At 48.7% G+C, this 17,736-nt stretch overlaps 1 protein-coding gene across 2 annotated transcripts in view; it reads right to left on the reverse strand.

Annotated features, from left to right (window-relative positions):
• Nucleotides 1-17,736, reverse strand: part of LIN7C (lin-7 homolog C, crumbs cell polarity complex component) — a 131,628-nt gene that overhangs the window by 26,029 nt on the left and 87,863 nt on the right. Inside the window, exon 3 of one of the 2 annotated variants that reach the window (XM_073573856.1) lies at nt 1,790-1,861. The exons of the other annotated variant lie outside the window; for it this stretch is intronic. Coding sequence (XP_073429957.1) covers nt 1,790-1,861 — 72 coding nt within the window. The remainder of the gene's footprint in view (nt 1-1,789; nt 1,862-17,736) is intronic. 2 annotated transcript variants of the gene reach the window in all.

Raw genomic sequence — 17,736 nt, forward strand, 5'->3', positions numbered from 1 at the left:
CCCTTGGTAAAATAAAAAAATTGAACCTGAAGTAATTATTTTGTGAAAAAAAGTTAAATGTTCATTTTTATTTTTTTTTTAAACATTCAAAAAATTCCTGTGAAGCACCTGAAGGGTTAATAAACTTCTTAAATGTGGTTTTTAGCACCTTGAGGGGTGCAGTTTTTAGAATGGGGTCACTTTTGGGTATTTTCCATCATACAGACCCCTCAAAGTGGCTTCAAATGTGATGTGGTCCCTAAAAATAAAATGGTGTAAAAATGAGAAATCGCTGGTCAACTTTTAACCCTTATAACTTCCTAACAAAAAAAAATTTTGGTTCCCAAATTGTGCTGATGTAAAGTAAACATGTGGGAAATGTTATATATTAAGTTTTTTGAGTGCCATATCTCTGTGATTTAAGAGCATAAAAATTTCACAAATAAACGCAAGTTATATGAATGAAATTTTACCACTAACATGAAGTAAAATATGTCACGAGAAAATGTCAGAATCACTGGGATCCATGGAAGCGTTCCAGAGTTATTACCTCAAAGGGACAGTGGTCAGAATTGTAAAAATTGGCCCGGGAATTAACGTGCAAACCACCCTTGGTAGTGAAGGGGTTAAAGGGAATTTGTCACCCTTTTTTTGGACTATGAGCTGCCGGCATCGACATCAGGGGCTTATCTACAGCATTCTGTAATGCTGTAGAAAAGCTCACGATGTAACCTGAAAGATAAGAAAAAAAAGAGTTCGATTATACTTACCGGGGGGGCGGTCCGGCGCCTCCCTTTCTTCATACGATGCCGTCCTCTTCTTCCCTTCCTGTCGTGGCTCCTCTCTTGGTGCCTGCGCACTGCAGGACTCTGCTCTGCCCTCAACAGGGCAGAGCAGTGCGCCTGAGCCAAGACAGGAAGGGAAGAGGACGTCATCGTATGAAAATGGGAGGCACCGGACGGCGACACCCATCAGACCGGACCAGACGCCGGGGTGAGTATAATCTAAAGGGGGTTTTACACATAGCGATATCGCTAGCAATATCGATAAAACATCACTGATTTCGTGACGTTAGACAGCGGGGGAGCCGGTCGGAGGTAAGTATCACACATAGCAATATCGCTAGCAATATCGCTAAAACGTCACAAAATCAGTTACGTTTTAGCGATATTGCTAGAGATATTGCTATGTGTGATACTTACCTCCGACCGGCTCCCCCGCTGTCTGTCGCTCATCTCGCGAGATCGGGCAGCTCCATTTCTCGTGGTCTGCTTCCTGCTGGGCTTCCTGCTGTGTGAGAAGAGCGACGCTGGACGCGGGCGGGCGTCTGGATCGCTGTTTGTGAAAGGTAAGTATCGTCCACTGCGTAGCTGCTGCATCGCTGTGAGATCTTCCTGTGTGGAAGCTCGTATTGCTGGTCGGATCACTGGTGCATCGCTAAATGTAAAAGGGCCTTAACTCTTTTTTCTTATCTTTCAGGTTACATCGGGGGCTTATCTACAGCATTACAGAATATGCTGTAGATAAGCCCCTGATGTCGATGCCGGCAGCTCATAGTCCAAAAAAGGGTAACATATTCCCTTCAAACTGAGCAATTGTCCAAGAACTTTATAACAAGGAGTTCATGAGGGCCTGAACACAATGATGGCTGAGGATGGCTCTGTGCCTCACAACACCTTTCATGTGTCGGTGGGAAAGTAAAATCTCTGAATCTGGGACATAACAGATATTATTGGAGGAATGGGTTTAGTGGCTTGTAGGATGAAGTGGAAAGAAATACGGCGAATATATGTTTTTCTAGCTATTTTACCTTTGCGGTGGCATTGGCTCTCACTTCTGGGCTGCTATTGATGTCCACTGTCTCGTACACATGTTCATAGACCTGGAAGAAGGTCAAACAGTAGTGAGGACAAATGCCCAGCTAGAATGGCAAGTGGTCTCCTATAATCATTTGTACACCAAGTCCTGCAAAGCAGTTTTACCAATAAAAAATTAATTTTTTCAGTTGTTCCCCTTGACGCCGAGGGAACAGACATTGTACAGAATCAGTCTTCTTTCCCCTCTGGCAGATGACACTACAGTCCTTATGTCCTCTCTAGGAGTCTTGTTAACTGTAATATAGCATCTCTGCTCCTTCACTGACAAGCAGGAGGCCATATTTATTGGCTGCTGTGCAGTGAACAGACAATCATAGTGCATGGAAGTGGCTCTGGGAGAGAGACTGAGCATATGTGCCCACCAGCCCTCATCTCATCATCTGGACCTTTTTAATGGATAATTCTCTATAACCGCATGTAAAAAGACAACAGTTTATTTTTATGGTCCGTACAATGGAGGAAACATTTAAAAGGATTCTCTGATGCTGGTCACATTGTTGGGTCACAAGATGCCAGCCAGAGCGCATACACGGCCAGCCGGTATTCTGCACGATTCCTATTCTAATACGACAGGTGCATAATATCTGCCAAGCCATGCATACGACCTGGAAAGTTTCTGCCAAGGCAACGTCATCCTCCATGAGGAAGTAAGCAATGCTGAAGAACACCTTTAGTGGTAAGACAACCCCCTTTAATACTAAATTAGAGGACTGTTATTTAACTCCTTTCACTACCCGGCGATTATCCGTTTTTTCTCCTTCTTCCAAGAGCTATAACTACTGGAAAACAGGAAAAATGGCTGTGCCTCACCATACAGGAACATGGTATGATCATACCACATCTCCTGGGATGGGGGAAGCAAAAGAGGACATAGACAGGACAGCATGGGATAAAGCTGCTTGTTTCTGTAAGGAAACATGGATTTTTGTGATAACTCACCGTAAAATCCTTTTCGCCGAGACGCTCATTGGGGGACACAGGTACTGTGAGTGTATGCTACTGCAGCCAGGAGGCTGACACTAAGCGAACGAAAAAAAGGTTAGCTCCTCCTCCGCAGTATACACCCTCGCCTCGGTTGCAGGCGAAACCAGTTTAGTGTAAAAGCAGTAGGAGATCACAAAAAGACAAGATCAACCTCAATGCAGGTAAAATGTCTAGAAAACCCACCTAGTATTATAAATACATATTAATAAACAAAAAGAGAGCCAGTTGGCTAACAGGGTGGGTGCTATGTCCCCCAATGAGCGTCTCGGAGAAAAGGATTTTACGGTGAGTTATCACAAAAATCCATGTTTCTCCTTCGCTTCATTGGGACACACAGGTACTGTGGGACGTTCTAAAGCAGTCCCTGGGTGGGGAGACGACTCACCGATCCAAGCTACATGCACCTCCTGTCTTAAAGGTGCTCCACCGCTGCTTGGAGAATCCTTCTACCCAGACTCGTGTCTGATGAAGCCCGAGTATGGATATTGTAGTGCTTGGTAAATGTGTGCAGGCTGGACCAGGTTGCTGTTTTGCAAACCTTTTCCGCCGATGCCTGGTGCCGAAGAGCCCAAGAGGCGCCCACTGCCCGAGTAGAGTGCGCTCTGACCCTTGCTGGAACCGGTGCACACGCCTCTGATGCGGCAAGACTCCTGAATAGTCAAACAAATCCACCTGGCTATGGTCGATCTTGAGGCAGCGAGTCCCTTCCTGCGCCCCTCGGGGAGCACGAACAGCGTGTCTGTCTGTCGAAAGGGTGTCGTCCGTCACACGTACCTCCTGAGAGCTCTCACCAGGTCCAACGTATGAAGAGCCTTTTCCACACGGTGTACCGATGCTGGGCAAAATGAGGGCAAGACAATATCCTCATTAATGTGAAAAGAGGAAACGACCTTCGGCAGAAAAAGAGGAGCTGGCCTGAGAACCACCTTATCCTTGTGGAAAATCAGAAACGGGGCTCGAGAGGATAGAACTGCCAGCTCCGAGACCCGCCTGATTGAAGTTATAGCCACAATACTACCTTCCAGGAAAGGTATGACAAAGACATCCTGCAGCGGCTCAAACGGAGCTTCCTGCAGAACACTTAGGACCAAGTTAAGGTCCCAGGCGTCCAGGGGCGCCCTATAGGGAGGTACCAAGTGGGAGACTCCCTAGATGAAAGTCTTTACCTGCAGATTGGTAGCGATCCTGTGCTGGAACAGGACGGATAAGGCCGATATTTGTCTCCTGAGGGAACTTGGGGCCAAACCTGAGTCTAGGCCAGACTGGCGAAAGGCCAAGATGTTGGGAATAGAGAATCTCAGTGGAGAACAACCGTGAACACGACACGATGTGAAGAAAATCCTCCAGGTGAGGTGGTAAATACGTGCTGAGGCAGGCTTCCGGGCGCTAACCATTGTAGCAACCACATTGCGGTCGAACCCAGCCTGGGTCAGGATCCAAGATTCAACGGCCAAGCCTTCAAACATAGGGCCCGAGTTCGGGTGGCAGATCGGGCCCTGGGAAAGTAGGTCTGGGTGCCCCGGCAGGCGCCAGGGAACAATGGCGAGTAGCTGCACTAGGTCTGCAAACCACACACAATGAGGCCAACCTGGGGCCAGCAGAATCACTGGAACCCCTTCTGCCTTGATCTTCTTGATTACTCTCGGTAGTGGCAGCGGGGGGGAAATAGGTATGGGAGGCGAAACTGGTTCCATGTCAGAACCAACGCATCCACGGCAATTGCCTGTGGGCCCCGGGACCGAGCGACAAACGCGGGCACCTTGCCGTTCACCCTGGAGGCCATCAGGTCCAGATCTGGCATTACCCAAAGCTGTCAAATTTGCCAGAAGACCTCGGGGTGTAGTGACCATTCCCTGGACGCGAGACCCTGCCGGCTGAGGAAGTCTGCCGCCCAGTTCTCTACGCCTGGGATGTGGTCTGCCGATATCGCCGAGCGGCTTCTTTCGGCCCAGTGAAGAACATGCCCTACCTCGCGCATGGCTGCCATGCTGCGGGTGCCCCCCTGATTTATGTAAGCCACAACCGTGGCATTGTCTGATTGAATACGGACGGGGCGGCCTGCTAGAAGGTGATGAAACTGTTGCAGAGCTAGCTGGATCACCCGTATTTCTAACAAGTTGATCGGAAGGTGTGCCTCCTGCGGCGACCACCGTCCCTGGGTCATGCGATGGTGAAAATCCACTCCCCAGCTGAGGAGGCTGGCGTTGGTTGTGACCACCAGCCAATGGTCTGGGGGGAAAAGGTTTGCCCTGGAGAAGGGAGGAACTGGTTGTCCACCACCCGAGTGCCAGTCTAACCTGCGTGGACAACTGGCACCGGCGATCGAGAGAGAATGGGTTTTTGTCCCAGGCTGACAAGAGGGCGTGCTGCAGGGGGCGAAGATGGAGCTGGGCAAACGGAACCGCTTCCATTGTTGCCACCATTCTTTCTAGGACCCTCATGCAGAAACGGATGGTATGAGGGGCTTTGTCCTGAGGGAGAATTACCAACCCTGTGAAGTGTCGAAGATCATTCCTAAGAAGGAAATCCTCTGAGCTGTAACAGGGGATGATTTCTTCAGATTGACCAACCACCCTAAGCGGGAAAGAGTATCTAGCGTGATGCTGACACTCTCTCCTCCCATGCCCGAAATGAATGGCCTTTGATCAAGAGGTTGTCTAAATAAAGAAAGACGACTATGCCCCGGGAGTGTAGGATGGCCATGACAACCGCCATGACCTTCGTGAACACTCTGGGTGTGGTGGCCAGCCCGAAGGGCAGCGCTGCGAACTGAAAATGTAGGCCGTTGATGGAGAAGCGCAGAAACCTATGGTGCGGGGGAAAAATGGGGATGTGTAAGTAGGCGTCTTGATGTCGAAAGAGGCCAAAAATTCTCCCCGACCCATAGCAGACATGACTGAACGAAGAGACTCCATCTGGAAAAGTCTGATCCTGATAAAATTGTTCAGGAGCTTTAGGTCCAGAATGGGCCTGACGGCTCCGTCTTTTTTGGGGACCGTGAACAGGTTGGAGTAGAACCCCTGAAAATTTTCTTTCTCCGGTACAGGAACAATGACTCCATTGTGCTGGAGCATCTTGATGGCCTTGAGTAGAGCCCTCGCCTGGGCAACTACCTTGGGAGGACGGGAAAGAAAAAACAGTCTTGGGGGGTACTTGACAAATTCTACCTTGTACCCCGAGGACACCAGCTCTCTTACCCATGTGTCGTGTTTGACAGCGAGCCAGGCGTGGCGAAACCGAAGTAGACGACCGCCTACCTTGCTGGTGTCGCCCTGAAATTGCCTCGAGTCATTTGGCTGAAGATCTCTGGGATCTAGGTCCCCTTGATCTGGGATTGTGAGTACGCATTCTCCCCAACGGGATAGATCTATATGAGACCTGCCAATCCCTGTCCTGGCTGGATCCCTGTCCTGGCTGGGACGACCTGAAGATGCAGGAATGGTCGCTGCAGCCCACCCGGGGTTGCAAAAGGACCGAAACCGTGCTGAATTTGATGACGAAACGGCTGTTTGACCCTTTGTTGAGGGAGAAAACTGCTCTTTCCTCCGTGGAGTCAGAGATGAGCTGATCCAACTTCTCTCCGAATAGGCGACCGCTCTGATAAGGCAAGGAAGTCCGGAATTTCTTGGAGGTTGAGTCTGCCCGCCACGTCCTCAACCATAGAGCTCTCCTAATGGAGATTGCATTTGCGGCAGCAAGTGCCGCGCAGTTGGCGGCATCCAAAGATGTATTGATTAAGTAGTCTCCGGCCAACGTGATTTGAGATCTCCGATACCTCTGCTGGTAGGTCCATACCCTGCAAGGCTCTGTTCAATGATTCTGACCAAGCAATCGTGGCTTTTGCTACCCAAGTTGCTGCGAACGAGGGGGAGAGTGCTGAACCTGATGCTTCAAACACTCAGCGAGCCAGGCTCTCTATGAGACGGTCAATGGGATCCTTGATGGAGGAGCCACTAGGTATGGATAGCAGGGTTTTAGAGGCCAAGCGTAAAACGGGTGGATCCACCATTGGGGATTCTGCCCATTTTTTACGGAGACCAGGGGAGAACGGGTACCTCGCTTCGAGCGCCTTCTGGCCCGAGAAACGCCTGTCTGGCTGTTCTCTGTGTTGTTGCACTATGTCCTCAAATTCGGGGTGAGAGCTAAATACTCTATGAAGCCGCTTTACTCGCTTAAATGACACCTTGTGACCTGAGGACAAGGTGGAATCACCTTCTATCCCAAGAGTCTGGTTGACGACCTCAATGAGACTGTCAATTGTTTCCTGGTACCCTGCAGTATCCAAATCAAGCAGCTCGTCCGAGTCGTAATCTGAGCTTTGCTCGTTATCGACTACTGGTGGCGGCGAGCGAGAGGCAGAGGTTATGGATGCCGAAGCACCGGATGGACCGGGAGACGCTGTGGGGGTTTGCTTCCTCCGCATCTGCCTGGAGTGAGAGTGGCCTCTGCAGGCCAGAGGCTCCTGTGAGGTGGAGGACCCCTCTAAGACAGGCGAGCCACTATCCTTGCCCCCATCTGGGGCTCAAAGTGACTTGATTGCTCTCGTAAGCGATGCCATGGACTGCAACAGAGACCGGGCCCATTCCGGGGGGCTAGATACACTGGGCTCGGTCGCAGGGGAGGGCTCCTGGGCACGTTCGGAATCGTAAGCTTCACAAATTTGCTTACTTTGTGCATGTGGGAAGGCGGACCGACAGGAGGTGCACGCAACGTACAGAAACGTATGAGTCATCCTTTCTGGACATGTTGGCCCTGCTATGCGATATGCCTGGGGGATGGAGGCAGGGCTGTGGAGTTGGAGTCATGGAGCCAGAGTCTGTATAAAATGGACCGACTAACTCCTAAAATATATAATAAATTGGGTACAATAGATCAATGCAGAATGTGCTGAATATTTTTTCATAGGAATTTGGGAAAGTTATGAAATGTCCTATAAATGGGATCGTGGATATGTATGATGAGTATATGGGCACAGGACTATGGGATGGAGAATAATTATAATGTGTTATAACTAACCACAGTTAGTTACTATGCCCGGGCTCTTCAGCTAGTATATAATAAATTGGGCACAGTAGTTCAATGCAGAATGTGCAGAATATTTTTTCATAGGAATTTGGGACAGTTACGAAATGTCCTATAAATGGCTGTTCTATTCCTGATCTAAGGCTACATTCACACACAGCGTTTTTGCTGCGTTTTTTGAGGATACGTTTTTCAGCTGCAAAAGCAGATCAGCTTTTTAAAAAACCGCATCACCTGAAAGGTTTTTAAGCTCATAGAGGTTTTCAATAGCAAAAGCAGATTAGAAAAACGCCACACAAACAGACATGCTCATTCAGCCCAAAAACAGATCCTCACAAAACAATGTGTCTGAATGTCATATCTTGAAACCCATTGACTTTGCTAGGATGCCCAGAGTCACTGCATTTTACTGCAAAAAACGGATCCGCAAAAACGCTGTGTGTGAATCATGGCCGTAACCAGCGAGGGGCGGGGGGGGGGGGCAGCTGCCCCCCTAGAAGCAGGGGCACTCACCTATCAAAACTCACTTGTATGCTGTAGTCCTCCCGTCCTGCACCGGCTCCAGACTGCAGGGGGCAATCACCCCTCCCCTGTCCTTACTTCTGCCGTCTTCACCAGAGAGAGGAGGGGGAGGGGTGCCTGCCCTGCACAGGATCCGATTCCTGGGCCCCGAGCTGGAGAAAGTTGTGCACACGCTGCAGCTGGCAATAAGAGATAGTCTGCAAGAGGGACATGCTGGAAATCTGATTGGAAAAGTAAGAAAATTGGTTATTGCTGCCAGTACCCCTAAAATTGATTCCATCTTGAAGAGACGTGCTGGGAAAGGGGCAATTGTCGATCAAGCCACTCGGTGGGGCAGCACTTAATAGTTTCTTATAGATATGGCGAACCCTCAGGTAACCCTAAATGTAGGTCAATGGACACAGGTGGCTGAACTGAATGAATTGCTTAATCATCCATTTACCGTGACTAAAAAGTTACAAGCTGAGGATTTAACTCCTGGCATTTTGATAAGGGAGTGGAAGAACTTGCTATTTTGCCTGTCCCAAAGAGGAGGTTGAATCGCAGATGGCATTTCTGCTTCAATGAAAGGGACAACACGGCTACTGGAAAATAAAATTTTTCTGGCTGCTGTTTGTGTGGTTTTAGGAAGTTTCGCCCCCAGCAGTTCGCCCCCAGCATTTCGCCCCCAGCAGTTCGCCCCCAGGTATACTTCGCCCCCAGGTTGTTTCGCCCCCGCACATTTCGCCCCCAGATGTTTCGCCCCCAGATGTTTCGCCCCCAGCAATTCGCCCCCGGATGTTCGCCCCCGGATGTTTCGCCCCCAGCAGTTCGTACCCGGATGTTTTGCCCCCAGCAGTTCGCCCCCGGATGTTTCGCCCCCAGATGTTTCACCCCCAGCAGTTCGCCCCCGGATGTTTCACCCCCGGATGTTTCGCCCCCAGCAGTTCGCCCCCGGATGTTTCGCCCCCAGCAGTTCGCCCCCAGCAGTTCGCCCCCAGATGTTTCACCCCCAGCAGTGCGCCCCCGGATGTTTCGCCCCCAGCAGTTCGCCCCCAGATGTTTCACCCCCAGCAGTTCGCCCCCGGATGTTTCACCCCCGGATGTTTCGCCTCCAGCATTTCGCCCCCAGGTATACTTCGCCCCCGAATATTTCGCCCCCAGGTTGTTTCGCCCCCGCACATTTCGCCCCCAGATGTTTCGCCCCCAGCAATTCGCCCCCGGATGTTTCGCCCCCAGCAGTTCGCCCCCAGCAGTTCGCCCCCGGATGTTTCGCCCCCAGCAGTTCGCCCCCAGATGTTTCACCCCCAGCAGTTCGCCCCCAGATGTTTCGCCCCCAGATGTTTCACCCCCAGCAGTTCGCCCCCGGATGTTTCACCCCCGGATGTTTCGCCCCCAGCAGTTCGCCCCCAGCAGTTCGCCCCCAGGTATACTTCGCCCCCGAATATTTCGCCCCCAGCATTTCGCCCCCAGGTTGTTTCGCCCCCGCACATTTCGCCCCCAGATGTTTCGCCCCCAGCAATTCGCCCCCGGATGTTTCGCCCCCAGCAGTTCGCCCCCAGCAGTTCGCCCCCGGATGTTTCGCCCCCAGCAGTTCGCCCCCGGATGTTTCGCCCCCAGCAGTTCGCCCCCGGATGTTTCGCCCCCAGCAGTTCGCCCCCAGATGTTTCGCCCCCAGCAGTTCGCCCCCGGATGTTTCATCCCCAGCAGTTCGCCCCCGGATGTTTCATCCCCAGCAGTTCGCCCCCAGATGTTTTGCCCCCAGCAGTTCGCCCCCGGATGTTTCGCCCCCAGCATTTCGCCCCCAGCAGTTCGCCCCCAGGTATACTTCGCCCCCGAATATTTCGCCCCCAGCATTTCGCCCCCAGGTTGTTTCGCCCCCGCACATTTCGCCCCCAGATGTTTCGCCCCCAGCAATTCGCCCCCGGATGTTTCGCCCCCAGCAGTTCGCCCCCAGCAGTTCGCCCCCGGATGTTTCGCCCCCAGCAGTTCGCCCCCGGATGTTTCGCCCCCAGCAGTTCGCCCCCGGATGTTTCGCCCCCAGCAGTTCGCCCCCAGATGTTTCGCCCCCAGCAGTTCGCCCCCAGATGTTTCGCCCCCAGCAGTTCGCCCCCGGATGTTTCATCCCCAGCAGTTCGCCCCCGGATGTTTCATCCCCAGCAGTTCGCCCCCAGATGTTTTGCCCCCAGCAGTTCGCCCCCGGATGTTTTGTCCCCAGCAGTTCGCCCACAGCAGTTCGCCCCCGGATGTTTCGCCCCCTGCTTTTTGCCCCCAGATGTTTCGGCCCCAAATTAGGCAGGGAATTTTGGCCTTGTGTTTTAGCCCTAAGACCACTTTCACAGTAGCCACTTTCCCAAGTGCTAAGCACTGGAAAATCGCTAAGAAGATTGCCAATTTTGAATATACTACATGGTGGCCCGATTCTAATGTATCGGGTATTCTAGAAGGCACAGCCACGTGGTATGTTGCACAGGTTATGTAGTATATTGGACAGTCCACGTAGTACATTGTACAGGCCACGTAGTATATAGGACAGCCGACGTAGTATTTTGGACAGCGCACGTAGTAAATTGCCCAGTCCACGTAGTAAATTGCACAGCACACATAGTAAATTGCACAGCACACATAGTAAATTACACAGCGCACATAGTATATTGGCCAGCCAACGTAGTATATTGCACTGGTCACGTAGTATATTGCACTGTCCACGTAGTCTAGGAATGTGGGCACTATATTCGTGTTTAAAAAAAAATAATAAAGATATACTCACCTCAGCCACGGGCCCTGAAGTCCTCGCGCCTCTCTGCAGTGCTGGCGGTGGCTTCCGGTCTGAGCGTAGGCCCTGCGATGATGTCGCGGTCACATGACCGTGACATCATCGCAGGTCCTGGACGGTGTGCATTGGAGAGAGGCGCGGAGGACAGCGCGACGTTGGAGGGGGTGAGAATAACTTTTTTTTTTATCATTATTTTTAACATTACATCTTTTCACTATTGATGCTGCATAGGCACCATCAATAGCGAAAAGTTGGTCACACAGGGTTAATAGCAGCGTTAACGGAGTGCGGTACACCGCGATGCGTTAACGCTGGCATTTACCCTGTGTGAGCGGTCAGCGGTGAGTGCAGGGCAGTGAAGCAGCGGCCATTTTTATGGCAGACTGTGACCGTCGCTGATTGGTCGTGGGCGTTTTGCCACGACCAATCAGCGACTTGGATTTACATGACAGACGCCGCGACCAATGAATATACGAATAAAACGTTACAGACAGAAAGACGAAAGTGACCCTTAGACAATTATATAGTAGATAAGTCAATAGCTAGAAAAGCGAGGTGTTGTTTCGGCCAGCTCTTTTTATTTTATTACAGGAGCTATTTTTCAGCACTTAGCGTTCATCAATAGCCTGTATCTTATGGGTCATTACCGAGAGCGCTCACAAAAGCGCTCTGAAAAATGCCAGTAAAGCACGAGCTTTGGAGTTCTAAAACAGTGGCAGCATAAGGGTGCTTTCAAACTTCCGCTACATATGCACTACAGGCCGCCCGTTCGCTTCTGTAATGCCGCATTCCGCTAACCTGCAGCGAAAAGAAGAAAATGCTCTTCTTTTTGTTCTGACACTGATAGTGGAATGCGGCATTACGAAAGCGAACGGGCGTCTGCAGATCGCGGAACCCAGCCGTTCACTTCTATAGGCAATGCAAGCGGAATGCCAGCATTCAGCCAGCATTGTCCTGGGGTCAGCTGGATGTCAGATCCAGAGCGGATCGACCTCTGGCGGCCACAAACACAAGTGTGAAACCACTCTAAAATTACAGTGTGCAAGAGGCCTAAAATCTAAACAATTTTGAACTTTTACCTGACCCAGCACTGACCTGCTTTGTTGCAAGTTTTGTTGCAGATGTAACAAGTAGCATGGTCACATGTCCTGCAAGTTACATTAGACTAGCTTTTATTCCATCTGTATATCAGAATATAGCAGTGTCTGAAATCTCCACAAAGAGAGAAGTGTACTGCCACAAAAAATCAGTCAGCAATTCACTTTCTACAACTATGAATTCAGTTCTGTCCAAACGTGGAAGGAGGAAGTTGGTCCATGAGAATCACAATTACTTTTTTTTCCAAACGAACCGCTGATGATGTCCATTCCATCTGGGTATGTGAAAAACGGTCAACTTGCAAGGGACGTGTTTGGACCAATGAAGAATCTGGCGAAGTTGTGAAAGTAGTCAATCTTCACAATCACGCAGCACAAGCTGCAAGACCTGAAGCAATCCGACTTGTTAATGAGGCTGTGACCAGGGCAAGGACAACACAGGAGACACCACAACAGATTCTCACAGACGTCGTTTCAGGAGCCCATTCTAATGTTGCAGCACTTCTCCCAAGGAAAGCATCACTGAAGAGGACAATACGATTAGCAAGGCAACTTGGCAATATCCCAAGGTTACCTCAAACCCTTGATCAACTTGTTATCCCCCTCGAGTTCCAGGAGATCAGTATTGATGGTGTCCAGCAGCAGTTCCTTCTGCATGACTCTGGTAAGCTACTTAACCATTTAACATTGTATTAAAACAATTCCATTATGCATAATTATTGCAAAGTTTATTTTGCACAAATGTGAAAAATGCTACACTATAAGGTGCTGATATAAAATACTATGTGATTTTTGCCTTCAAGGGAAACTTTGAGGGTAATATAATGTAGTGAGGCCTACTGATTCCAACTAGTGTTGGCCGATCACTGGAAAGATAGGGCTGATCATACCGAAAGATTGGAATTAATTCAGATCCAATCTCCAGAGCTAGATGTAGATATATATATATGTAGATAGAGATTATATATATATATATATATATATATATATATATATATATATATATATAGTTTCCAAAGAAAAAAGGTCGCACTCTGCGAGATAATAGTGAAGATTTATTGACACATAATTACATGTCACGTAGGGGATGTGATAACAAGAATGTCAAATGGCTGTCAGCCATTTGACACTCTTGTTATCACATCCCCGACGTGACATGTAATTATGTGTCAATAAATCTTCACTATTATCTCGCAGAGTGCGACCTTTTTTCTTTGGAAACCACAAGTGATTTGTTATGAGGTCAAGCACCCGGGAATCCTCCATGTGAGCTCACCGCCTGCTGCAAGCCACGGATCCTAGCACGGTAACAGCGGTGCCGCCCGCTTCTTCTTTTTTAATATAATATATATATATATATATATATATATATATATATATATATATACGCACACCGTACGCCCGAACAGTGTGTGTGTGTGTATATATATGCATATATGTGGGTGGGTGATGGTGGTCTGGCACTTTTGGAACTTTGAAATGCAATAAAGGATTTGTACAGGACTTCAGGAGCGCGGAGGTCTTTCTTCATGGATGCATGTTAAGTACGGGCGGAAGCCAACCCCTGCTCTAGCAGCACACTGAGTCCTCAGCAACAATCTCAGTTGAGCCACTCTTCTTCCAGCTTTCTTGCATATATATAATGGCCCCAAGCTGCGCTGTTAAAAAATAAACAAACCCAGTTATTCAACTCTCTCTCCGGTGTCCAGGGAATTCCGAAATCCCAATGCTATGCATTCTGGGTTGTGCATCACCACCTCTGCACATGTGCCGGGCTGTTCTGTGACGTGATGTGGTGCTTTCCCAGGACCGTCTAGTGAGCGGTCCTGGGATCACTCTCCACTGTAGTTATAGTACGGCAGGCACAGAGGCGGCGATGCGCCGCCTGGATTTCGGGATTCCCTGCACTGCTGGGCTAGGAGCCGGAGCCAGTACTGGACACTGGAGAAAGAGGTGAGTATCTGGGTTTGTTTATTTTTTAACAGCGCAGCCTGGAGCCATTTACTAAAGCTAAATATGCACACACGCTGTACACCTGTATAGTGTGTGTGTGTGTGTATATATATATATATGCGCACACTGTTCGGGAGTGTATGCCCGGACTTTTTTTTCAGATTACGGAGGATTCCGATTTCTAATTCAGATCATCATCATGATCTGGCTACAAATCGGATCGTAATTTAAAATAATGATCAGCCTGAAAATCGTAATAAATTACGATCTTCAGTGATCGGACCGGCCAACACTAATTCCAAATATGCAGCATTGTACTGGCCATACCTGTCCTGGATGCTGCCCCGGAGTTCAGCCTCGCCTGTCTGCGGCATGCACGGGCTGAACTGCCATCGCCGGCTGATTCCTCGGCTCTCATAGTTCAGTCCTGCAGATCCGTGGACAGGTCGGGCTGAACTCCGGAGCTCAGGTGAGATACGCCATGATTTGCAGATGCGTTTTGCCTGCTGCTTCCAAGCACTTTTTAAGCACTTTGCAAGCGCTTTGGCAAAACGCTTCTGCAAATAGGGGACGTGGCCAAGCTCTGCTATGGGCGTGGCCATGCCCTGCTATGGCCTAAACCGAGCGTATTTGGCGTTGTTTGCAGGCATTTTTTCGGGAGGTTTCCCTCTTGCCCATTCCCATTCCTTCCGGGATCCGCCGGAAAATAGCTTTGAAGCTATTTTCCGGTGGGGCGTTTTCCGGCCCCGGCCGGAATCTGCCCGTAACCCGCACCATAGACATGAAAGGGCGGGTTTCAGGCAGGAAACACAGCACGGAATACGCCTGTAAATCCAGCTTGTCTGGATAAAGCCTGAGGCCTCGTGCCCACTGACGGAAGGGGATTGTGGAGCGGCATCTCCGCAGCGGCTGTAATTGCGGTAGCAATTGGAGATCCCACAGGAATCTATTTGTGCCTGCAATTGTTGCCACTATTGTGGTACCCTAATTCTGTATCAAAATCTTCACTTAACTCTATGGATTTAGGTGCAGGTTTTAGGTGCAGGATTTCAGCCCCTTGTCTGAATGGCTGGAATTGTTTGTATAATGGCAGCATACATTGACATGCTGCACTGCATGTTTTTTTTTTGTAAACAAAATTTTTTCATCAGCATGTGGATGGGATTTACACATTAATGCTGCATATGACCCCAGCCTAATGGACCATTCAGTTATGCCTTAGGCCAAAAGCACACTGGTGATTTTACTGGCGTTTTTTGCGTTCTGCACAATCCTCTCCATGAGACAGCATAGGCAGCGCGGACGTCACGAACGTCCGCGCTGCCCACCCGACGACTAGCGCACCCATCCGCCTGAATGGAATGCCCTATTCAGGCAGGCGGACCGCCCAGTCGTTCTTTCAGACGTCCAGCCGCACGCCGCGTCTGGATGCGGCTGTCAACTAGACGGCCCGTTCAGCATAGTGGCGATCGGCCGTGCTGAACGGCCGTCTAGTTGAAGGGTCTAAAGGTACCCTAAAAATGTGACCTATTTCAAGTTTGGAAGTAATTTTAATTTTAAACAAAAATATATAATTTTCCACTGGGACAATATATGTTGTAAAAAACTATTGGTTGGCCCCTTCACACTAGATTTTGCTTCAGTTTTTTTATTATGAAATCAGAAAATCTGGAGCAAAATGTGAGTATTTAATGTGAGATATGAACAGAGGCTTCTGATTAGGATATTTTTTTTGTGAATTTATCCCAAAACTCTGTCTGCTGCTTGTTACACTTTTCCTGTTATTTCCTCTACTAATACTTTCATTTTAAATTAGGAAATGGACACAGCCGTATGTTGATATTTGGAACAAGAGACAATCTCCATCTACTGGCAACAAAGTAAAGAGTGGTTTGCTGATGGCATGTTTTTCACTACACCAGCCTTGTTTAAGCAACTTTACACAATCCATGTAGTCCACAGCGGCCTTGTTGTTCCTGTAGTGTACACCTTGCTGACAGACAAGAGCTGTTCTACATACCAGAGGTTGCTGCAAGAGCTGAAGAACTTGCAGCCTGGACTGCAGCCAGACAACCTGATGTTGGATTTTGAACTAGCTGCAATACAGGCATTTGAAAGTGAATTCCCCAACCTTGTGAAGACTGGTTGCTTTTTCCACCTTTCACAGTCGGTTTGGCGTAAAGTTCAAAATGAAGGACTCAAGATGCAATACCAAGGTGACCATGAATTTGCCCGTTGGATACGCTTGATACCTGCCCTGGCCTTTCTACCACCACAGAATGTTGTGCAATCATTTGAAGAATTGGTGGAAGATCCTGACTTTCCACAAGAAGCAATACCTATTGCCAACTATTTTGAAGACAGCTATATCGGTCGAATGAATCGCAGAGGACGTCAATCACCTTTGTTTCCAGTTCAATTCTGGAATGTGTATGAACGAACATTGAATGATCAACAGCGAACAAATAATGATGTCGAAGGATGGCACCGTAGCTTTCGAGAAACATGTGGTACTCTTCTCCAAAATATATACCGGTTCATTAACTGTCTGAAACATCAGCAAGAGCTCGATAGTTTTGAAATTATTCAGATAATAGCAGGAAATCCCATCGCTGCAAGAAACAAAAAGTATGCTGCAATTTCAGCAAGGGTTAAACGTATCGTGCAAGATTTCGATAATAGAAGCTTGATGGATTATCTGAGAGGCATTGCCTACAGCTTTGATTTTTAGTTCATGGTCACATATTGTATGTTTTGAGAGCAGTGTTTTTAGCTGTAAAATAATTCAAGCATTATAACCTGCAATTTGTATTTTCTCTTTTTCTCTAATCCTTCCCCTCTATACCTTTTTATGTTTCTTGTTAAAACAGTTTTGATATATACAGTTAAAGCATAACTCTGCAAAAAACATGTTATGTTATAGTACCTGTGCCCATGATATTCATTTCCAAAGGAGACCTTCTAGCAGCTTCACTTCTGTGTGAAAAGTCTCATCCAAGTTAAAGCTCCATGTGCTGCAGGATTTCAGTGGTTGCTAAGGAGGTTGTTTCTCCTTAGTAGCAGTACTTGTGGATGGATTCTAGAGGGCGTGGCTGCACAGGAGCATGCAGCTAACAATATATTCCCTATGATGTATAAAGGGCTGCTGGTTTACAGCCCTCTGCAAAGCCCCCCCTATGTGTTCCGTCCTGTAACGGCTTTACACAGGCAGGGGGGAGCCCTCCTCTTGTCCAGGACAGAGCACATGAGCGGAGGGTGAAGGGGAGCTTTGCAGAGGGCTGTGAACAAGCAGCCTTGAATGTATCATAGGGAGCCAGGATCCGTTCTGCTCCCAAGGGGGCACAACCTCCTTAGTAACCAATGAAATCCTACTATTTTCCTGTCTGTTTGTAAAATTACTCATCTAGAAAACAAAGTTTGAGAATAAAAAAAACTAATTTGATCAGAATTGTATATCTTAGACTCATATGGTGTATTATTAGTGATAAGCAAACCTGCCAATGTTCAGTTCAGGCAGGTCTTTCCCGGATGCGAAAGATCCAGGAGC

Source organism: Dendrobates tinctorius, unplaced genomic scaffold (assembly GCF_039654945.1).
Source record: "Dendrobates tinctorius isolate UK_male_01 unplaced genomic scaffold, ASM3965494v1 ptg000037l, whole genome shotgun sequence".
NCBI lineage: Eukaryota > Metazoa > Chordata > Amphibia > Anura > Dendrobatidae > Dendrobates > Dendrobates tinctorius.